At 29.6% G+C, this 25,054-nt stretch overlaps 1 protein-coding gene across 10 annotated transcripts in view; it reads right to left on the bottom strand.

Moving 5' to 3' along the window:
• LOC142334065 (uncharacterized) overlaps window positions 1-25,054 on the bottom strand; it is a 191,664-nt gene that overhangs the window by 35,428 nt on the left and 131,182 nt on the right. For all 10 annotated transcript variants that reach the window (XM_075381801.1, XM_075381769.1, XM_075381751.1 and 7 more), the window contains 3 exons: window positions 10,356-10,513; window positions 7,258-7,348; window positions 3,484-3,585 (listed from right to left, as the gene is read on the bottom strand). In XM_075381801.1, the coding sequence (XP_075237916.1) occupies window positions 3,484-3,585; window positions 7,258-7,348; window positions 10,356-10,513 (351 nt within the window). The remainder of the gene's footprint in view (window positions 1-3,483; window positions 3,586-7,257; window positions 7,349-10,355; window positions 10,514-25,054) is intronic.

Below are 25,054 nucleotides of genomic sequence, written 5' to 3'. Positions count from 1 at the left end.
GAATATAGTGGCTTTTCAAATAATATACAAAAGTAAAATAAATACAATAACTGTTATGTATATTGATAAAAATAGATCTATAAAATGGATCTCTTTCATATTCATTTGGAATTCATATCAATAGACTTCTCTCTCTTGTCCACTTATATTTAGTGTATTTTTCTTCTAACAATTATGAATAACATCTGTTATGTAACTAATTTTTTTTTTAGTTTGAATCGGTTAAAGAATTATTAACATAGATCTTATATTTCATAAAGAAAAAAATGTGAATCGGTTAACATTATTCAAATGTAGTTTTAAAAAAAATAAATGCCGCAAAAAAAAAAAAATAGCTATGAAATTTTTTAACATTTCAAAAATATTTTATAAATAAATAATTAAAAAAAAAAAATTATTTTCAAATATATTGTAGATAAATAAGAAATTTAACAGGGTATTATTAGCCACTGAATAATCCAGCATAAGCTGATTTGAAACTATTTACACTACCAGCATGAAAAGAATTAAGGAAATTGCAGTAAAGCATAAGAACATGAAGAATAATAGTGAAGAGCTAATGCAAAAGCCAAAAATTCACAAGGGTAATATGCCAATCAGTTGTACATAACAATGGGCAATTTTAAAAATCTATTTTAATAAGTAAAGTTTCTGGCTGTAAAACAGGATTGTGCAGAATTAAAAAAGAGACACTAAATCCTCAGTAATGTCGATCATAACATTACTGTTATATAAATTGTCTGAGGTATACTTTAGGAGGGAATCAGAAAACAGGAGATACTGTCGCATGTTTGTGGCTCGATCAGGATATTGAAATTGAAAATTCATATAATTACAATTTATTACTTTAAGAATATAAATAAAATAAGGCAAATCAATAACAATGACAACAGCAAACAATAATGATAATAATAAAAGACAAAAATAAACAAATAATAATCATAGTAATCACAATCACAATAATAGTAATAATAATAATAAACAGTGATTACATACAAAACAGAATTTAAAGTAATCATCAGGATTTATTTACAGGTAGTTAAATATTGAAAACCAGAAATCAGTAACATTGACAAAAGACCGCATGACTGCTATTCTAAACACTTTCAACCACTAGTCTTGTATTAACAACAATAGTACAATAGATAAGATAAGTATAAAGTTCTTTTACTGCAAATACCTTTGCTGTTCACAAAGAAAAATACCCTAACAATTTATGAATGAAATGTAGAATATTATCTCTTTCACTAATAATCTAACAGTAACTCACCAAACCACTTCTTGTTTTCAACTTGAAGCATGAGAATATCGCCCCCCCTCACATTTTACCATGAGATTCCAAACCTGGGTCTGGTAACTCTTCTCACGGAACATCTGTTTAGCTGTGTCAGTGGGCAGTATAACAAAGGACGATTGTTAAATGGACCTATTACCTCTAATAAAAGGATTTCTTTTAGCCCCTTCTCGATTCCTTCCGCTGTTATATTTTCTACTACTTTCTTTTTAATTGGCAGGAATCTGTTACTCAGATCCATTATACCGGTCTTGTTACAGTATACATCAGAACAGGACAAATGGAGAAAATAATTCACATCAAAAACATACATACAAACTAAACAAAAATCTAATTTGATATTTTAAATGAGAATCATTCTTTTATAACCAGTATAACCTTACTAATTTTTCCAAGTACAAGGTATTCAAAAGTTGTTTTTAATCTAATCCTAACTCTACGCTACATTATTAATAATACATTAAGAGTTACTTAAATATGGAATAGTACTCAATTACTTAATAGTAATAGTAGAAATTCTTCACATTTTTAAATTAAAAAAATTTTTTATTGTTTTATAATAATTTTGTTATACTCACATGAACTAATATATATAAAACAGTCTAGTACAAAATATTGAGATAAGACAATATCTTAAGTTAACTTTATCATGAAAGTACTTTTGTTGGATCCTGCATCCTTGGTCATGACTGAATTATTTAATTAAATTGCATACTAAAATAACTTATGTACATGGTGTAATATAATGTTACAATGTTAATGTTATAATGTTTGTTACATTACTGTAATATTAAAATGAAAATTGCATATTGATTTATTACAAGAGTGCTGCTATCTCTTGCAGTTTTTATAAGACTGTCTTCCTCAAACACTATCTGATGGTTACCAAATTGAAATTTTGTATGTGTTTATAAATGCAATATTTTTCTAATATATTTCATTTTTTGTCACTTTATTAATTTCTAATATTTTTAAATTTGTGTTAATATCAGAAATATGTTTATTGTTTAGTAGATGGTCTGGTATATTACAAAAACCTTATTTATTGTTTTTGTAGTTTCTATAATGTTCAAAAAATCTAGTTTTGAAGGACCAATTTGATTTTCCTATATAAATACCATCACAATCTTTACTTTTAATTTTATAAATTTTGGTAGTTTGGTAGTTTTCATAGTTGTTTTTTATAAATATTAATTACAGTAGTGCATTTGGAAAGTTGCTGTGCACTGGAATTATGGAAGTGAAATGATGAAACTTTTCTTTAATCATTACTTTGTATTTTTATTTTATAGAAACAAATATTGCAGTAATTAAAATAATGTAGGTGTTGAAAACGACATACTCCAACATCAATACAATACTGCAAGTTTCAATTTGTTTTAAAACACTTTAACCAGCTGATATGCTGGAATATTTTGTACATATACCATTTTAGTTTTTAGTTTGTCAGGCATGCATGGTCTGTTGTGATATACTGCTTGTTTCACTGCCCCTGTAGAAAGAAATCTGTGAGAGTCAGACCAGGTGATCATGCAGGCCGCAAACCCCTCAAATTGATTCATTCACCAAAGACATTTTGTAAAAATGTTAGCTGTATGCACTGTGCACCATCTTGTTGGAACCATGATTGATTTTTAGTTCTGTTAACTAACTAATGAAGTTGGTTAAAACAGCACAATAATGATCACTATTAATCATATTTTCAAAAAATATTGAACTACAATGTACGTTCTATACACACTAACCCAGACTCCAACTTTTGCTTCATGTAAAGATTTTTTGTGTAATTCATATTTGTATGAGTGTTAATTTTATGAGACCAAAGGCAATTTGATTTTTCATGAATTATTATATTACTAAATGTAATATTTATATTGAACATGTAAATGTTCAATGTTTCAATTTGGTTGTCCTTGTTTATTATGATATTGATATCTAAATAATTTAACATTTTATTATTTTCTATTTAAAATATGAATCTAAAATTTTCATTATAGGATATTAATTTGTTTAATAACATTAAATGTACATTGCTTATTACCAGGTATATATAATGAGAATATCATCAACATACTGTGTCTATATATTAAAGTGCTAATCAATAAAGATTAAAATTTTACTCATATTTTGAAACAACACAAGTTACAACATAATTCATTCTAAACAAACAAGAAAATTAATTATACTACCATTGCCGCTATGTATAACTGATGGAGGCTGCTGTAAAAATGTTCCTTCTGGCCCTTTATAAATGTGCTTATAGAAATCTTCCCTTGTTTCCCCAATTGGTACTAAGATAACAGAAAAAAAACAAGTGGATTAAATAGATAAACTATTACAATTAACTTTTTAATAGTAATTAACAATTAAACATACACAGACAGACTTATGACATATTCTCTTCTTATCCTAGTCATAAAAATATTTCACTGTATGGTATTTGTAAACTGACAAAAGTCATTACTAACAGCCAATCAGGCAGCTGCCATTTAGTGAATGCTAAGAAGAAATGGCTTTAACAAATTTTTATAATTTAACATTATTTAAAATCAAAATCATTTATAAAAGTGAAGGAGTGAATGTTTCATATAAATTTAATAAAATTTAAGAATAGAATAAAAAAAAATTTAATTACATTTATTTTATTTAAAAAATTATCAGAGGAAACCATGTTTAAGAAATTTATAATTTAAGTATGGCTAACTACATTTATTCCGGCTTTTCATTCTTTTGACTAATAAAAGGCTATTTGAGATCTCATTAATGGAGAAAAAAGATTTGATATCAGAGTTTTGTTTTTATATAAAATAATAGTTTTTTTAAAATATCTCTTATTTTATAGAGCAAATCTTAACCATCACACTGATATGATAGTCTTGAAAGATTAGTGGATCCTGGACAAGACAGTAAACTACCTTCATTTATCCCTCTGGATAGATATCGTTTCCAATCATTCACCCCTTTTTTTAAGAAAAAAAATTGGAAGATTAGGAAGGATGTCTACTTTCTTATGCTGCCCTAAAAAAGGCTTATCGAAAAGAATAAGATAGAGTCTTTTTAAAGAGTAAGAGTGCCCATGTCTGTAGAGAAGTGTGAAGTTCACTTCTCTATATCATCAGTTCTGTGGATGTAGGTCTCACTCTCTGGTAGAGCCTTCTCGCTAAGAGGCCAGAACTGAAGGGTTGGTGCATCCTTGGTATCTGGTGGGGGGAACTAGCTACATATCAGCTTGGGGACTGTTTCCTGTCCAGCGATTGAACAACAAACCTAACTAATTGCATATTCAATAAAAGCAATAAACAAACACAATATTAGGTACATGCTTTCTAGTTTTTAGGTAATTTGGAAAATAGCATGTTTTGAGTTGAGCTTCTTAATTCCTATTTTAAAAAAGAAGAAAATCATGGTAGAACAGTGTCAAAAGTAACCACATTAAACTGCCTCAGCAATAAAACTGATAAGTTCACTACTGAAAACTGACTATAACTGATATTCCTCAATTATACAGAAAAAATCAACAAATAATAAATAAAATGGTATCAACAAAAAAAGTAAAATCAAATATGAATAACAGGATACAAGGGCATTCATGCAAATGATAAGACACACTGCTGAACTCTGTGAGAAATCGATAATAAAAGTAGAGAAAGTTCATTAGGTTTTCAAAATTAGTATAATTAACAAGAGTAATATGATAGGAAAAGAAAAAGAAATAGTAATTACAATGAAAAAAGAATGTAAACTAGAATCAGAGCAAATGAGAATAGGAAGTAAGTTATCTATAGAGAAAGTAAACATAAAAGAAATGGCAGGGGTTATTTTGAACAAGAAATGGTTTGGAAAGTTAGTAGGAATGAACAAGAGAACATTATCGACCGATTACTGTTGAGGAAGTTTCTCCATTATATCCTATAATTAAACTCTTTTTTTAAAAAATAAGATGTTTGGGCAGAAAAACAATTAAAAATTACGAATATGACAGGTAAGATTAAAGATGTAATAGCAAACTGAAAAAGGTGTGATGCTCTACAGTAATAAGAGAATGATTTTAGAGCATAATGTTAAGGTTAGAGAATCATTAAAATATAAAGATTGAAACCTTTAAGAAACTAGACTGGAAATGATGGATGACATTACTAGTAGAAGGGAAACCAGATAGTGATGGCTTGATGATAGAGATCTTACTCTTCGCCATAACTCTTCATTACCCAGATCAAGAATAATAGCAGGTGCAATTATCAAATGGATAATTTTATGCAAAAATATATGTAATTGGTTATTTTACCTTAGCAAGGAAGCTTACTGTAAATTTTCATACAAATTAGAAAACACATTTGACTGTAACACATACAAATAGAAGGAATGACAAAAAAGTTCTATTAAAATTAAGATCTCAAATCACTATGTAAAAAAATAGAAGAAAAAGTTAAGAATTGAGTGACCATAAATACTAGTCAAGAGAAAGTCCATTGTAATGACAGGAAAGAGGTAGATAATGTGATGTGAGACATTTTGGAGACAAATGAATTCTAAAACAGCAGCATTTTTAAAAAGAGATTTCATTTGAAGGACCTGGTCTTTCAAAGTATTAGAAATACATAACAAACAGTAAATTAAGAATATATATAGAGATACTGAAGATGAATTTGTAACTCTTTACAATAGCAACACAGAACCCTTCTTCAGCAAACGACATAAAGAAATGGAAATGGAGAAGGAAGATCTGATGATGTATACAAGAAACTAGCAAGGTGTTACAAATTATAGCTGACCAGGGGTGAAAGTACAGCTATACAGTGCTGGTTGTATTAGATAAAACAGAACAGGAAAAGAGGAGTTGCGGGTAGCTTTAATAAATTTTTAATTAGAAAACAGAACTATTGAAAAATAATATTTTAATTTGTTGCTACTACCGAATTACATTATAAAAATAATTAATATTAAATAAATATGTGTGTGTGTGTATATACACACCCACACATACATATTTAATTGCATTAATTTTATTAATATTAAGATATTTTATTTTAATAAAAGCTTTTAATATAAAAAAGAAGGGAGCTTTAAATGTATGGTAAACTTGTCACTGGTGTTAAGTAAATATTTTACAATGACATAAATTTAAAACACATAATCGTGTTTGAAAATAAAGTAATTATGTGATAAAATTAAATTTATATAATTAGATGTATTAAACTTCATTTGGTCATCACAAATTTAGAGCAATTGCTGCGACAAGTTAAAAAAATGAACAATAAGTTCCTTTGGTTACATGTTCTACTTACTTTTTAAAATAATGCAACAGCATATAAATTAAGTCTCATTTATCTGCACACATGTAAGCAGAGAAAGAGTAACATCTTACCTCTGTTTGAAACACTGAACAGTGTATGTTTTCAAACAAGTAGGCTACTATTAATAAATAAGCCTAATTATAAATGATAATCAGGCTCTTTGCCAACTAATTTAATGACAAAGACAAAAGACATATTTACATACATACAACTTGCCATCTCTAATGTTCGAGAAGTAAGTTTAACTACAGTTCGTGGAAATTAATGGATTAGCATGCGATGAAGTATGCCTTTGTATGATGTTCTGGTCATTTCTCTCCATCCTGAATAATAAACATTTATTGGCAACATAAGTTTAAAAAACTGAGAGTAAGTTTAAAAGTTGAGATTATCCAATAATTTTTTAAGAAGTATTTAGAATAGTTATAACAGTTCGGTTTCATAAAATGATGCAGTGAGCAAAAATAAAAAAATACTTATTGCCAGTGCCAATAATCTCATTAAAGGATGAAAGCATAGAATGCTAGCTTCAAAGTAAACACCACCAATCCCACTGACAAAATAATCTGTTATGATCATCAAGCAAAGTACAAAAATAATGGTTTCAGTTAGTCAATAATGTGTACTTTAAAAAAAAAAAGTATTATAAAATAAAATGTTTTTTTTTACTTTTTTGATTTACAGAACTCAGATCAACCTCAGCAGTCATATATTTACACTCAGCACGAAGTCTAATGATCTCTTCCTTCAGTTCTTGCACCTGAAAAATATATACATATTAATTTTTCAAATTAAATGGATAACATTTAAAAAAACGCACTAAAAGAAATATGGCTGAATATAAGTAGAACAGAAATGGAATTAAAATAGTTTATGTTGAATTAACTGATCCAAAACATCATTTAAATAACCTGTGATAATTTAAAATATATTAAAAAATTAATTATAACATAAAATCTATTTGCTCTCCAAGAATGTTGGAGAAGGCAGTGATGTCAATCAGTTATACTGAAATTTGGACTGATGCTGGAAGTGGACAATTTGAGCAGGTAAAGTAATATTGTAACTGTAGTATAGCAATACTGTACGTTAATCAAATAGCACATTAAATAATTAAAATAATAAATTGATTTAGTTTTGAAAAAAGTAACTTTCTCAGAAATTTTTTGACGTTTGAAGAGAAATTGATTTTTAAAAAAATTATTTGATTCTTCTTATTGACTTAATTACATCATTTTTTTTAGAATTAAAGTCTCTAGAAGTTCTGACTAGAGATTTTTATTTCATTATTGTTAGTTTAACAAAGTAAATTTACACCAAACCTAAAAAATATAGTTTTTGATTCAAACTGTAAGAGTTTTACAACAATTTTGTTAAATATTACTCGATGTAGAATTTATGTAGCCATTTTTTTTTTCAATTTTTCATGTAAGATTGCATATAAAACCACCAATTTGGGTCTTTTAGTTTTAATGTAGCATTATTTGATTTTTAGTGCAAAAATTTAGGTAAAATCTTTTGCTAGCTATAACTAAAAAACAAAGTATTACCATGCCTACGTTTATATAAACTTATTTCTCATTTTGATGAGAGGAGTATACTTATAAAAGAAACTTCCTGAAACATTTTATATGTATATATTGTGGGGATTTGAATATTATGCAAGAAAACGTTTTATATATATATATATATATATATATATATATATATATATATACAGAGATTCAAAAGAAAAGGGAAATATTTTGTGAATCGATTCTACAGCTTGAAGTAAGGAAAAAATTCATACAAACATATGTCTGAAAATGCTTTGTTATAGAGTAACGGCTAGATAAAAATTTTACCCGATTTCAGTACTTCCTGGTGAAATAAGTTCATACTGAAATTTGTATGGTTTTATATAAGGGGTAAACTGAATGATTTCTTATGTTTTTTGACTTGAAAAATTGAATAAAATACGTCCCAGAACTGTATCTCATGTATCTTTCATGATATCCAAAGTAAAATAGAAATATTAGATATGTATTAAGGAAAAACAAAGCTGTATTAAAATCAACAGTTTTTAATTTTTACAAATTTATAAAATCTTTTTATTAAATTTTGTTCCATTTTGTTTTCAATAATACAAGTTGATCTTTTTTGTTTTTCATAGACTTTATAACATTAATCTTCTCAGAATTAAATTCTCCACAAGTTTTGATAATAAAATTTATGCATTTATTAGTCATCTACCATAGTTATTGTACTTTAAACTTAAAAATAACCTGTTTTTCATCACCAAATGTTTCTGTTTTACGCTGGATATCATAAAAATTACGGGAGATAAGTTATGGGATCTGTCTTATTCAATTTTTCAGGTCAAAAAATATAACAGTTCATTAAATTTACCAGTTATATAATGCCTTAAAAATTTCAGTATGACCTCACTACACTGGGGGAACCGAAATCTGGGCAAAATTTTTTACTAGCTGTAACTTAATAACAAAGTATTTTTGGATGTGTTTGTATAAACGTTTTTCCTTATTTCAAGCTCTAGACTCAGTTCTCTAATTACTTCTCTTTGCTTCTGAATAACTCTGTATATTGTCGTCAGGATTGACAAAATATTCTGCCAAATTGGCAGGATGGTTTGGTATATGAAAAAAACTAATAACAGTAAATAAATAAAATAACAAAATTATTCAGCATTCATAAACCTATAATAACCATTTTACCTTCTCATAGGCAAACATAACAAATTCTGTTAGGCTAGAGATCTCTCCATTAGAAATCATATACAAGTATGTTTCATATTTCTCTATAATCAAAATAAAAATAACTTATTCATTCTTTTGATAGGCAAGCTGACATAATTAACTTTTAACATCCTATTTATGTGTAATTAAAAAATTCAACATGATGCACCACTAACTGGAAAATTCTCAGTTCAAATCCCAGTGATATTTGCCACTTTTTACATTATACAATATTGATTTATCACCATAAAATAAAATAACATAACTATAATCAACATTGCCATTTACTAGAAAATAAATAATTATGGAAATGAAGTAATTAAATATTAGGAATAACAAACAACTAAAACTAAACAAAAAAATTTTGGTAACTAAAACCAAAAACAGTTGCAGGCCAGAATTTAAACAATTGGAGTCCAGAAGGACAAAATTAAGATTAAGAAACGACAATGTTATTTGAGGATACAAAAGATTTTAAAAAGTACTTTAAAATCACACAATTAAATCAAGTCTTAATAGATTTATAACAAGAAACATGAACAGTTACTGACAATTAAGGAAATGGTATAGAGCATGGTGTTGCATTTCAATTGACATGGTCTCAAATAAAAACATGCATATAAAAAAGTTATAGAAAAAATAAGATGAAAATTTATTAACTAAACAAATTATTGTACAAAGGTAATCTGCAAAATTATACGAACAAGCTTTTTTTGTAAAAGTAAAAAATTTTAGGTTAAAAAAAAATATTTACTTCATATGTTCAATTGGTGTAATATTCTGATAATTTAAAAAATATAAACACATAATATTTTCATTAAATATAATCCCCCTTCAGATACAGAACCCCCTCAACATCTCATTATCTCTACAAGTTACGTTTTTTAAGCCTTTCTAATTCATATAAGTGTGGATGCAGAATTACAAAAAACAAAACATCTCTAAGAAATTAGATGAATAAAACATGTAGAAACTACATAAATTAAATGTTTATTACAGTAAAAATTAAATTATGAGACGCAATCAACAAACCTTGGTGCGATGGGAAGCAGAATGGTCTCCCTGCCTCCTTTTTCGTAAGTCCTGTTCCATATCAGCTACTTTTTGCTGCATTATCTTAAGGTGTTCTTTTTCCCGTTGTAATTCTTGCTCCAGACGACGTTTCTTTTCCAGCTGTCTATTGATAATTGCTGAAATTAGAAATGTAATAACTGTAAAAAGCAGTAATTAAAACTTATTATTAATAAAAAATTAAATTTTGATTTATTCCTCTGCAATTGTAGTAAAAGTTTAATACTTCAACTAGTATACTGAATATATAAATTCATAATTTACAGTGGTTATAATTTGGTCCATTAAAACGTTCAACATATTTTAAAAATATCAACAATAACCTTTTATTAACAGTTCAAAAATAAAAACTTTAGGGAAGAAACCACCGAACACATATAGAGTAGTTGGAAAGAATGAGTTTTTTTAAATAACGTTTTGTTTGAGGTATCATTCTAATGCTAGCTCCTACTAACCACAATAAAAATTAGCTAGGCAATTGACTGAAGTGCAATGCAGCGATGATGCACTTGTCAAAAGTTAACCAAAGTCTGTGGCATACAACTAAACAAAGCTTTAATGAGGAAAAAACCATTGAAATTACAACAATAAGGATAACTCCAAAGAATAATTACAATAAGAATAAGAGAATTCAAGTACTATCTGAAGGTCAACAAGAATGATGACCCCTGACAGTTATTAAGGATCTCCTCCAAGAATAAGGGAATTACATTTTTTAAGATACATGTTTAATACAAAGAATACCGACCGAGTGTTAGCATATGCAGTACAATGTAACCATCACAACATTTCACATTTGAATTAGTATGTTGTAAGTGTACATATACATATATGGAACAATAAGAAATAAAAAGTATCTCTTCCGTAATAACAATACGCAGCAATTGTTTACTAACTGAATGTTAATATATTATCACAAAAGAAGTTATTAAAAACTTTATAATTTTGTATAAAAAAAAAAAAAAAAATACAATCTGTTCATTTACTTCTTCATGAGAGCAACATTTTATTGTAAAAAAATTTATACCAATATTTACAATTATTTATTTTTACAACTTTTCAATTGAACCAGCTATTTTAAAAGAAAACTGGTTTGCCCTGTCACTTTTAAAAGGAGAATGATTTAAATTAAGTCACAATTCATCCAGCACCATTCTTATAGTATTGCAGATTTTACATTCAAGATGCGTGAATTACTCAAAATTGGAAACAAATGTAAAAAAAAAAAAGGATAAACATAACCTTTGGTTATTAATGAAACATAAAGATATGTGATAAATTTAATCTAAGAAATTGAGACAAAATATTTAATACATTTTCTAAAGTACAAGCTGATCTAATGTCTATGAAAGTGGTACAATTTTTTTTCACTCGTACAATTTGACAGATAAATTTTTACAAGAATTTTAACAATAACAGTAAGATAAATGAAAATGGGTAGCAGCAACTAGCAAACAACTTCAGTACAGCTGAATTTTTTCAGCATACAGCTTGAAAGTTAACTTTTCCTTTAGTGATAAATTACTTTTCTTTTACTGTTAATAAAAGAAAAATATATCTTCTAAACTGGGTTTTTAAACTGATAAAAAATGATAAAAATAGGAGCAATTTGCACGCAGCACTAAGGACAATCATTTTGGAAATAAAATAGATTTAAATGCACTTAAGATAACCTTTTGGGTTATTTGGAAAAAAAATTGTTAAAAAATTTTAATTTACTCCAAAATAAAGTTTGAAAACTACTGTTAGTCTGACAATTAGTCTTGCTTAAAAAAACAATTAAAAAAAAATATATCAAACAAGTTAAAAAAGTAGAAGTTTAAAAAATTTTATAGAAGTTTTGTTTCTAGAGGCAAGAATGTATTACTTCCTGCCACAATGATAAAAATAATGCATTATGATAACGCCTCATTTATAAAAATAATAATAAAAACTTACATCGATAAGATGAAACATTCAAGCTATAAAGCTGATAAAACTTCTCCATTTGTGAGTAAATGTTTGATTGACTTTTTTTTTTAAAACTAAAACTAGAGAAATTTTATCAAAAAACTGAAATAAAAATAAAAATTGTACTACTTTCAATTGCATTTTTGATAATTAAAAAACATGCTTTTACTAGACAAGTAAAATATTCAGTTGGTCCAACTTCCTCATATTTCAATTCTTCATCTATTCTTTTTATGATGAAATAAGCAATTGGAAAAATATAGTTAAAAGAAGAGACAGACTTATAGGCCACATACTAAGGCATCCTGGAACAGCTTTGATATAGGAGAGACAGGTAGAAGGGAAACATTGTGCAGGCAAGCAACATTTCGAAAATGTAAAACAAATGTTAGGTATGGAGGATGTAGGGAGAATACCGAAATGAAATGACTAGCACTAGATAAGAATCTTGGAACGCTGCATCAAACCAGAAAAAAAATTCTTTTTATTTTTTAATTAAATCCAAAAGATACAACATCAAAATTCATATTTGTCAATTAATTAAACCCTTCCTGAGATGTATTGTAAAATACACAGGGATACATATATACAAAAAGTTACATAAAAAGTTTGTAACCCATACCAAGCTTCTCAGATGACCTCAAAACATTATAAAATACAAAAATCTGGGGGGGAGGGTCATTTTTTACCAGATATACTATTTTGTTTATTTTATTATATACAACAAATCTGAAAATAAAGGCAGTTGGAATTAAGAAAAAAAGATTTACTAAACTTACTTTTAAATACATATCAAAATGAAGCTTATTTCTAAACTAATTTTTCAAAATAAGTCTCCGAGTATATTCAAGTAATATATGGATATAAGTTTTAGTTTAAAATTTACCGGTGAGTTTATTATCTCATTTTCTACTTTCCACGAGACAAGAAATGTTTTTCAGAGAGTTAAAATATCTATTGAATTTTTTAATAGACAGAAATCATAAGGTGCAAGGTCAAGGAGATTGAAAAGAATTTCTCAATGATGCAAGACCATAAATAGGGTGACAAATATGGCCTAACTTAATCAAATGGAGAGTGTTTAAAAAAAAAGTTAAGAAATAATCCTCATTTTGATAAGTAAATGAAAATATTATTCATATTTATTTAATCTGTTTCTTAATTTTGGAAATGGCTTAGTTCTACAACTGATGGGATATTCAATAATCTATTAATTTAATAACAAATTTCTAAATTTTTATCTTTATTACACAATATGAAGTTGTTGGAGTAGCCAAATACACATTCCAAAATCTGAGAAAGTTAAAAAGTTTTAATTTGATCAGAATAATCTGAATCCTAGTAATTAAACATTTAATTGATAAAAGATAAAAAAAACCTGGGTTGGACTCGGGGTCAAATTCAAATACAAGTCGAGGATCAGCAATTATGAATACGTGATCAATTAGTTGCTAAACTGATAGGCGATAGGTGAATTTTAAAGAACATCTTGGCAACAATATGTGTATAATACATCAAGTGAACACAAATAAAATTTGTAATTATAAATAAAATTTAATCTATATTAATGTTTACCTAAATTATAACAATAAGTAACTGGGTAACTTTAATTTTTTTCATGGTTATTTTTTGGCAGTTAATTTACTTGAAAAAAAAAAAAAAATTGGATGACTGTCTGAAAAATATTTGGACTAATGAGATTCTGATAAATTGGGTTTCACCTTCATTGGAACACACTACATCTGGCTCAAGAATACGGTAGCTTTGTAGCTAGCCAATATTTAATGAACAAATGAAATCCAACAGATGTACAGCAGCAGAAACTGATAAAGATAAAACCATTGACTCCCCTCACACACACGTGCGCGCGCGCGCGCGCACACACACACACATACACACAATCAGGTGCACAAGTCAATTAATACTTGCTCTGTTTCTCTTCTTGTATTATTCACATCATGTCACATGAATACATCATGTATACATGAAAAACAGCATGAAATAGTATTGTGGGGATATAAATTGATTTCAAGAGATAGAAGTAAATGTTTCAACTGATTAATTTTGTTTCTTTACGAAATATAATTTTCTTTTCTTTAAAATATGTTAATATTTGAACTACATTCTCCTACATTGAATCGCTTGAGTGAAATGTAAGTACCACCTTATATTATCCCTGTAAAAACTAAGTAAAATTCAACGGTGTAAAATTAAATAATCCAATTATTAATAAATATACAATATATTTCATTTATACAGAGTGGCGCAAAAGTAAGTCACTTGACACTTGTTTATAAAAGTAATGAATTTATTTTATTTTATTTATTACAGACAATACTTATAATTATATTTCATGTTCAAAATGTTTTCCATTTTCATTAATACATTTTTGCAGTCATTTGGGAACATGGTTACACACTGTATGGCAAAGTTCACTATCACTGTTCAAATCATTGAATGCGTCATAAATGTAATCTTTCAGTTTGTCAAAAGCTTTCTAGAATAAACTGATTCCTTGATGACACAATCCTTGGCATGTCAATTCTTGATGACACACCAATGGATGTGAAAAAATCCATTGGCGTAATATCTGGTGAACATAAGGACATGTCAATATCTGCCCGTTGACCAATCACTCTTCTGCCAAATGTTTCATTCAAATAATCACAGACTGCAGGGGCATAATGCGCCATCACGTTGGATGTAAATTTCTTAAATGTTTTCAGCATATGTCATGAGTTATGGTACCACGTAATTTTTAAGCATGTTCAAGTATTTATCTCCTGTCACTGTTCCTTCAAAAAGTACGGTCAAAGTATGCCAAATGATGAGACTGCCCCCCAAACACTTGCACCTGGTTGATTGAGTTGATATAACAAAAGATGTTGGTTTTCAGTATGCTGGTAAGTGCAGTTATGTTTATTAATTTGTCCACTTAACTTAAAATTGGTCTCTATCAGACAACAGAATTTTAATCAAATAACTCCGGATCTTGTTTCTGTTCGTTAAGCATCAATTCACAAAACTGAAGACATTGATCTGGATTATCTTCAAGTAGCTTTTAAATCTATGTTTGTGTAACATTCTTTGTATGGACCTTCATGATAACTCCAGTTCAGAGACTAATCGTCTTGTTGATGTTCATGGGCTTTGCAGCACTGCTAAACATACTTTCTATTCATTTTCCTCTGTAGCGACTGTTATTGGCTGGCCAGATCATAACAGATACATGTTGTTCAAGTTTATCTCGTATGTCGTACACTGTTTGTCTAGAGGGAAGGTTTGATATAAAATGTCTACCCCACTCATTAATAATTGCAGTAGCATCGCTTTTATAAAAAGGTTTTAAAGCGAAAATCCTTTCTTCTTTCGTTAACATCATTACTACTTAACACAGAAAACCAAATCAGACAATATAGCTCATTTCAATAAACTGAGACACAAAACTAGACAGTTATTTGAATTTGTCATTGTACTGCCAACTCGACACGGCTGAATTATCAACATTTTGTAATACCATCAATATGGATTAAAACTATTCTACACTACATTTTGGTATTGCTAATTTTTTAAAATTTTTTTGCTATTCGTAATTATTTTTTACCTAATGTGAAGTGACTTTTGCGCCACCTTGTATATAAATGAAGAATCCGTCATTTGTGCAAGCATCTCACTCCTGAATGGTTTTTCATTTTTAATAAAAATCATATTTTGGACCTATTATAAATTAGGCAATTTAATATTTAAAAAATGTCGTTACTTTTTGACAAACGCTGCTTATTTCATCATTTTGTTACTTAAATGTATTCTTACTTGCATTATATATATATATATATATATATATATATACACACGAGGGTAAGTCAATTATTATCTGCAATTTAGTTATATTTTGGTTTATGTTGGTAGTACTGTCGTGTTGCGTAGATGACGCATGCGTGATTTAATTGTTGTTATGTCTGTGCAGGTTTGATGCTGCTAGGTTAGTTCCATTATCGCTGCCCTGCCGTTAACGATGGCTGCTCCGCTTTCTGTTTGCACCAAAGAAGAGCAACGTTCAGTGATCCGTTTTTTGTGGTCGGAAGGTATATCAGGGGACGAAATTCATCGAAAACTTTCGGTACAGTACGGGAACAGTGTGTTGTTGCAACGGAGTGTCTACGAATGGATTGAAAAATTCAAAAATGGTTGCACAAGTGTTACGCACGACGAAAGAGCCGGACGAACGTTTACCGCCACAAATGAGGAAAACACTGAGCGTTCGCGTGACATGATTTTCTTAGACAGACGAGTAACTATTGATGAAGTGGCACATCGACTGCAAATTAGTCACGGTTCTGCCCACGAAATCACCCACAACAGACTTGAGTTTCATAAAGTCTGTGCAAGATGGGTCCCAAAACAACTCACACAGTTGCATAAACAAACGAGCTTGGACATCTGCCAAAAACATTTGGATTGCTATGGTAACGAACGGGATATCTTCTTAGACAGAATCATCACTGGTGACGAAACATGGATCCATCATTACAAGCCGGAGAGTAAACGGCACAGTATGGAATGGAAACATCAAAATTTGCCTTGCAGAAAAAATTCAAGACCCAACCATCCGCAGGAAAACTGATGCTTACGGATTTTGGGACTCACAAGGTCCAGTACTGGAATATTATGAGGAAAGGGGCACGAGAATAAACAGTGCGCGTTACAGTAAGATGCTTGCTGCCAAGCTGAAGCCTGCAATTCGAAGCAAACGCCGAGGACTGCTGTCGACAGGTGTTGTGTTGTTGCACGACAATGCCCATCCACGTACTGCTTCCCACACTGCTGAAACGCTCCAGAAACTCAACTTTGAAGTACTGGCTCATCCTCCGTATAGTACTGATCTTGCCCCTTCTGACTACCACTCGTTTGGTCCATTCGAAGAGGCATAAAGGGGCCGTCGATTTACCTCGGACGAAACAGTGAAAGAAGCAGTGCATTCCTGGTTCGGAGCTCAACCAAAAACCTTCTTTTATGAGGGGATCAGGAAGCTTGTGGGCCACAAGTGTGTTAAATTGCAAGGAAACTATGTTGAAAAATGATGTACATGTAAGTTTCCTATTAGTACTGCAATAAAATTTATTACTACATTGCGGATAATTGACTTACCCTCGTATGTATGTGTATGTATATATATATATATATATATATATAATAAAATTATTTTTAATTCAATAATTGTGACAGTAACAACGAACAGTCTCTCCTGTATTAAAGTTAGACCATACATTTTATTAAATTGTCATATAAATAAAACCACCCTGAAGCAGTAAAAATCTTTGTGACAGTATTTGACGGGGAGAAAATGAAGATGGAAATAAAATGCTGTATTTGTTAACGAAACAAAAAGAAATGAATACCACATGATTCTGAGGGCATTTACATTGCAAATGGCATATATTCAAGAATGCTACGGTTTAAAATGTTCCTAAAATCCGGGTATAGCACGTCATTCGCGGTGATAAGGAGAGTTTGATATCTTATTCTAAAAAAAAACAATATTTTTTATATTAATAGTGATTTATTTTTTTAGTTTAAAAATATTTTTTTAAAAATTAATTTGCAAATAAGCCAAGAATTTGATCAATAATTAACTTTTTCTTGAAAATTAAAGGAGTCGTTCCAATTTAAACACACTTACGTTCATACAAGACCCTCACAGGGTAAATAAAACGTAGTTTAGTGTATGCAAAGTTTTAAACACACTACATTAAACAACAATGCTGTATCTTACAGTCGTTGCCAAAGTTAACCTACTCTCTTTTTTACTTCCATAATAACCCCTCTCTATTGCTTGATTGCTGCTGTTGGGAATAATAATGTGCGTGAGCGTGTACGTGCATTGGTGCGTGGTGCTAGCAGAAAGAGCAACAGACATTAAAATATGTGACTAATGATCCCCTCTACTATGACGTTGGCTGGGTTCAGACAAGAGTAACTGAATATTACGATAATGCAACTGATAACATTGTTTTCCGTAAAATCAATTTATTATTTTAAGTTAAACACTATAGTTAATAGACTCGGTTGTGGGAGGTTAACAACACGCTCTAAAATAAATAGACTTACGGCCGGGTAGCCAGAAAGTTGCGAAGTCAAGAAGAATTAATTATATGCTACACTAAGCCTAGACAAGTTATCCAATTAACGGTTTCATCGAAATATTAAATCATTTATATTAAAAATTGGACAAAAATAAGTACTACAAAGAAAATAATACTTATATACTCAAATTATGCAAATGTAAATTAAATTTACAAAGAATACAGATCTTAAGTGTCTTACCGCCTCTCAAGTAAAAAGCAGACTTTAATCTACAAACAGTATGTTTTGGTACTTAATTTTATTTTTTGTGGTAATATAAATGTAACAAACCGAAATCAAAATCTAACACTATGTTCAATAATCCAAACATGGTATCTGTTCTCACGGCGAGGTGGTATAAGCTAGGTTATGTTAGATACGTGAAGACGGAAGACGTAAAAAACAGATGTTCAAAGAACGAAAAAGACGTAGAGCGGCGTAGCTTAGCTTAGTTTTGTGTATAAACCAATACATTTAAATATTTGATTCGGAAATTCCACAAAAATTTATCAGAGAAAATTTTAGCTTGCTTAGCTTAGTCTTATACGTAAACCGGCCTTTGTTGTAAGAATTAATTAACGTTCTTCTGCGCGCCAAAAAATTTAACGATCTAATTTTAGGATTAATTTCACGTATGAAAGACACAGCCAAAGTTTTTCCAAAACTTACTGTTACACTTTAAATGACTGATTTAAAATCTAAAAAGTTTGGTCATAACAATTCGCTGAAAACACTTTCTCCCTTAAGAGGATCCGAAAAACCCGCTCGTTTACTAGTTTCATTAAAAAAAATAAAAAAATAAAAAATAAACAATTGCTTAATAAAAAAATTGAAAATAATCAATTCGATCGATTATATTTTATTACTAAATATAACTTAATCTATTTCAGTATAGCTACACTACGGGAAATATCGATAATGGTGGTACAAAAAGAATGCCCTTCAAATCATCTTAATAAAGCCTTGCCGCGAGGAAAATCCTTCTATCAATGAATCGAACTATATACGTATAATATATTTATGTGTGTGTGCGTGGCGCGCGCGCGTATATACAGTAGTGATAAATACAATTATTTAATAATGGATGAGAAAATTTAATATGAAGCTTTTTGTAATAATCGGACGAATACAAAATTATTAATTTCGTGAATTGTTATTAATAATCAATAAAGTATGGAGATGATGCTAATGAAGAACCCAAATGTTAAAAATCAATTCAACTTTAAACAAGAAAATATCAAAAAGTAATTCCCTGTAAATAGAAAAAGATCGGGCTAGGAAATTAAATACGTAGTTACGAGACAGTGAGCTATTACGGAGAATTACTATACTGAGTTAAGAACGCTAATAAGTTATAAATTACAAAATTAATGTAAACAAAATAAATTATCCATTCAAATATCAGGGTCAAGCTTCTTAAAACAGCCAATGTCTCTAGCAACATACAGTAGTATATGAAAGCATGGCGCTCATTGTCAACCACTTTGCGTAAATGTAAAAAAAAAAAAAATTCTAGATTTTTGAATTGCGTTACAATTTAATTACGATAGGGTTACACGGTATCTTACGTACATTTAACTACATTATATAAATCTAGACAATACATATAGTACTTTGCTCCCACGTTTCGATTTAAAGTAGGAACTACATCCCAGCTTAAAATAAAGAAGAGACGTTTAAAAAATATACTCCATAATAACGGTGTTATAATGGAAAATAAAACAGTGTATTCCTTTTGGATTACTAGCACGAAATAAAACTTATCACTTAATAAATGAAAAATACACATTCTTTCAATTTAACAAGTAATTTGTTGAAACTAACAATATTTTTTATTTTTGGGTTGATGATATCGCCACATAAGCTTGAAGCTTGTGCGTAGGATACGGAAATGGAATTTTGTAGCGTATGAAAAATTGCCATGCCTGACCGGGATTCGAACCCAGGACCTTTGGAAGAAAGGCCGAGCCGCACTTCGCCACGGAGATCGAAATGATCTTCTGTATTAATAGATAATTTGAAAAATTACATTTGAACTTCTGATTTAAAAATCTGATTGACTTACAATAATGGTAAATGTTTATAAATAATAGTGTCTGATGCAAAATTTGCTTGAAGTATCCCATAAAAATAGCAACTTGTCATTTCATAAAAAGGATACCAATAACAGTCTTACTGGAAATAGTACACATCGGATATTATGCTAAGGAAGGCAAAAACATTGAACCCCGCGACCCACTTCACCTTATTCATTATAGCTATCTATTCAACTAGAGCCGTGCTTCATGTTGCCTGATGTACATCTTAACACAACAATAAAAAAAAAAAACGCAATAAATAAGATGTAATAACCAACAATGAATAAGGAAGGTACTATAAAAACACTTGACTACAAATAAAAAAAATTCAACTCGGTTCTATTTTTTATTATATAAATAATACTCATCAAAACCCGTTCTTAACAAAGGCTTATTTACTCAGTAGAAAAGATAAAAAAAAAAAAATAATAATATCAGAAAGGAAATTTATCTTGGGGATTTACATTTCTACAGGGAATCAAGTTTTCCTTTTGAAAAATTTAATTTATGCTTAAGCTGTAACTCTATAAGATTTAATATATACAGTAAAACAAATAATCGAATATCATTCAAATGTTTTAACGGTGTAACAATTATGTTAATACTGACAAAATATTTTTATTATAAATTATTATATTTATTAACAGTATTATTATTATCATAATCAACTTTAATTGTAAAAAAAATGATAGTTATTCTTCGATTTAAGAGCGTAATAATTTATAACTCTAACTTCACTGATTATGTTACATCTTGCACTGATAAATTTAGCTTATTCACTTTTAAAGGTAGAATAACATCCTCAAATGATTTCAGTATAACTGAAGTATTATTTTGACACTACTAAAACAGTTCAAGCATAATTTAATTCATTAATTTACAGCCTTTTTAATATCACAAGTAGACCATTCTTTTTTTCCATTTTGACGGTAAATATGAAAAAAAGAAAAGAAAATTATCTCTTTTGTAAAAATCTAGTAATGATTTAACCATGTTTAAATTCAATTTCACTCGCAAAAATTCACTGTGTTTATTGAAATGCACAGGAAATTATTACTTTTCAGAAGTAATCTTTGTTTTGCTAGTCTTTTACGCATGATGGAAATTTCGATCGTGAAAAAAATACAAAATCTGTTTTAAAACTGTTCGGCAAGTACTGTATAAGGGTCACACGAAGCAGCCATCATAAGATATTGTTTCCAAATACTATTTATTAACTATACCGATCTTGGCCGAGTGGTAACGACCTTGTCTTTCATCCGAAAGTTTCCGAGTTCGGATTCCAATCAGCAATGACATTATTTCACGTATTACTAAACTCTAGCTGGTGAAGACAAACTAAATAAGTCTTTAACCGAGAAAATCATTAACCAGGTAAACTTGAATGCAGTTCTTTTTTTTTAAATATAAACTTTTAATTCGTTAATATAAATCAAACAAAATGACAAGTCAATTATAAACAATCAAACAAAGTTTACAGATTTTTCAATCTTTAATATCATGTTTTAAAGGGCATCCGAAGGTTAAGTCCGGCTCTTTCTCAACAATGGGACGTACATCTTTCTATCTATAGTGTAGGGTGTAATTAATATTCTTTATAGATTAAATAATTCCGCAACTACAGGTTTTATTCGGCAATAAAAACGTTATTCTTCAAACATAAATTTATTAGTATAAACACACAACTTAAAACAGTAAATTAAACGCTTTTTCACGAGGAGGATATTGCATGTAATATTAAAATGGAGTGGCTTGATGTCGAGTCTGAAGGTCTTGGAGGAGGGGTAAAATTAAACGCTTTTTCATTGACGAGGGTACTGTATGTATATTAAAATGGAATAGCTAACCGTTTGGTATCGAGCCCGAAAGCCTTGGTAGAGGGGTAAAACGTTTGAAAACTACCGCTACAATAAATACCGGGTGTACAAAAAGAGAATATCGGACTTCTGATTTATTATGTCTATCGGAAGTGATGCACAGTGATAATTTAAGATTAGAATAAGAATAAAAAGGGCAGTTTTAGATTCGCACATGGCTGTACATTGATTCCTTATCTTTTCGCTTAACAGCGTCTCTAGTTAAGATAACGATTCCTAAAAGAAAGCCCTCTGTGTTGTGAAGTTTTCTAAATGTGAATCTACAGTTAGTTCAACGTGCGTTCCGTACAAAGTTTAATTGTTATCTTCCAAACGACGATAACATTTGTCGATGCCATAATCAGTTTGAAACGACCGGATGTCAGTGTAATAGGAAGGATATACCAAGGGTGTCTGAAGAAAATATTGAAAGTCTAAAGGAATCTTTCTTGCGTAGTCCAAAAAAATCTGTTGTCCTGCCGCGAACTAATAATGCCGGTGATGACAGTGTGGAATGATTCAAGGAAACGCTTACATATGCATCTGAACCGTATATACCTATTACATGCTTTGAAGCTTACCGAATATGCTGTGCGTGGTCGATTTCGCAATCGAAATGTTGTGGCATGAAGAAGACGACATTCTTAATCGTAGTGTGTTTAGTAATAAATTAATATTTCATATCGATGGAAAAGTTAAAAGTATATAATGTCCTTATATAGGATCAAAAAATCCCCATGAACTCTTACACTGCGAAAGGGACTCTCCAAAATTAAATGTTTTCTGCGGGAAATCCAAACGCCAAGTTTACGGACCGTTGTTTTTCACTGAAGCAAGCATAACATAGTAGCTTATTTGTGTATGTTGCGTGTATGGTTCTGTCTTGAACTGCAAAATGGACCGCAAAATTTTATTTCACAAGATAGTGCGTTTCCTCACCAGTATAATTTTGTGGGATCGGTTGAATAACGTTTTCCCCGATCGCTCGTTCGGGCGGCACGGACTTGGACTTGATGACAAAGCTTGTTTATGGTGGCCTCCAGTGTCACCCGATCAGACCCCATCAGATTTTTTCTTTTCAGTTCCATAAAGGATCTAGTCTATGTGCCTGCATTACATATTGATTTAGCAATTTGAGGCACAGGATTGAAGCAGCTGTTGCTTCCATTACTCCAGACATGCTGGTTTAAGCATGCGACGAACTCTCCTTTCTGTTGGACGTGTGACGAAATGTATTCACATTGAACACTTACAGGGAAAAGTTATTCTTTCATTTTATTTATGATTCGTTACTCTAAGTCAAAGTTAAGAAATATTAAAATAGCTATAAAACTCCGATATTTTTTTTTTACACGACTGCCCAAAAAAGAGTGTAATGTATCTAGGGTGTATGTACGTACGTACGTATGTGTATGTATGTATGTATGTTTGATCCACCGCAGCAGCAAAACGTCTGAACCGATTTAGATGTATGACCCCGCGTTGGGATCCTTCCATTACGGGGAGTGTTATAGGCTATATATAGATATATTTGTATATATTTATATATATATGTTTAAATAAAGTTAAACATTTTGAAAAATAATATACTACATACAAATAACGCAGCAAAATCAGTACGTCAAACGAAATAAACAATGTCATTTCCAAAATATAGGCAACGAGAAGTTTATAGTACATGGGCATTTCAACTAAGTCAAACTGGCATAAAGCCTTCACGGATCTAATGGTAATGGTCTGTAATGTAGCGGCTTCGTAATTCTACATTACTCTATCGTGTACTTTTCTACATTGTCAGAACATTTGTTTTTTTTTGCAATCGTGTTTTTTTTAAATTCTTAACAGATTTAAAACTTTGTATACTCTATATAAAATAGAATGTACATGAATGACGGTTTGTTCGCTTAAAACTAAGGAACTGCAAAGGCGATCCGACTGACTCTTTTACCAATATATATCAGTAAATTTCGAGATATTAGATTTAATCAGGTAACTCCATTAACGGATGAACAGTACAGCTTAAATCGGTAGCAAATCGTATACTTCAACGTCATTTTTTGTGTAATTATTTTATACACTGACTTTAACAACTAGATTTTTCACGCGAAATTTAAAACTCATTTTATTTCGGTATTTCATTAACTTAAAATAGAGTGAAAACCTTTAGATATTAGAGATAAAGAATTTTATTATTTCACAGCATTGCAAATTAGAAAAAGTAATTTCGCGTAAACAGTTCACGCAATATAAAATAAAGCTATTTATATCTTATAACGAAGTATGTTTTTAGAAGACATATTTTGACAGATATTCTTTTCAAGTATTTGGAATACTTGAATATTATTTGGGATAAATTTTATCGTTCTTAATATTTTAAGATTCTGTATTGTCGATTAGTTCGTGTGAACAGTTCCTACGAATGAAGTTTATATTTATAATATAACATTACTTTTCCTATGGTTTTTCCATTTTTTAATATCAGGCCATACGCAATAAAGAGATCAGAAATGTTAAAAAAAGAAAATAGTATTGTTATATATTTTTGTAAGGCAGGTAGATGCCATAAATTCTAATTGCGAATGCTTTCTATACACTGCGTACATAGAATTTTTACGACTAATGATAATAATACGTTTAATTAAATTAATTTCAT

This window comes from Lycorma delicatula, chromosome 1, assembly GCF_047948215.1.
Source record: "Lycorma delicatula isolate Av1 chromosome 1, ASM4794821v1, whole genome shotgun sequence".
Classification (NCBI taxonomy): Eukaryota; Metazoa; Arthropoda; class Insecta; order Hemiptera; family Fulgoridae; genus Lycorma; species Lycorma delicatula.
This window is presented reverse-complemented; position numbering and strand designations above follow the sequence as displayed.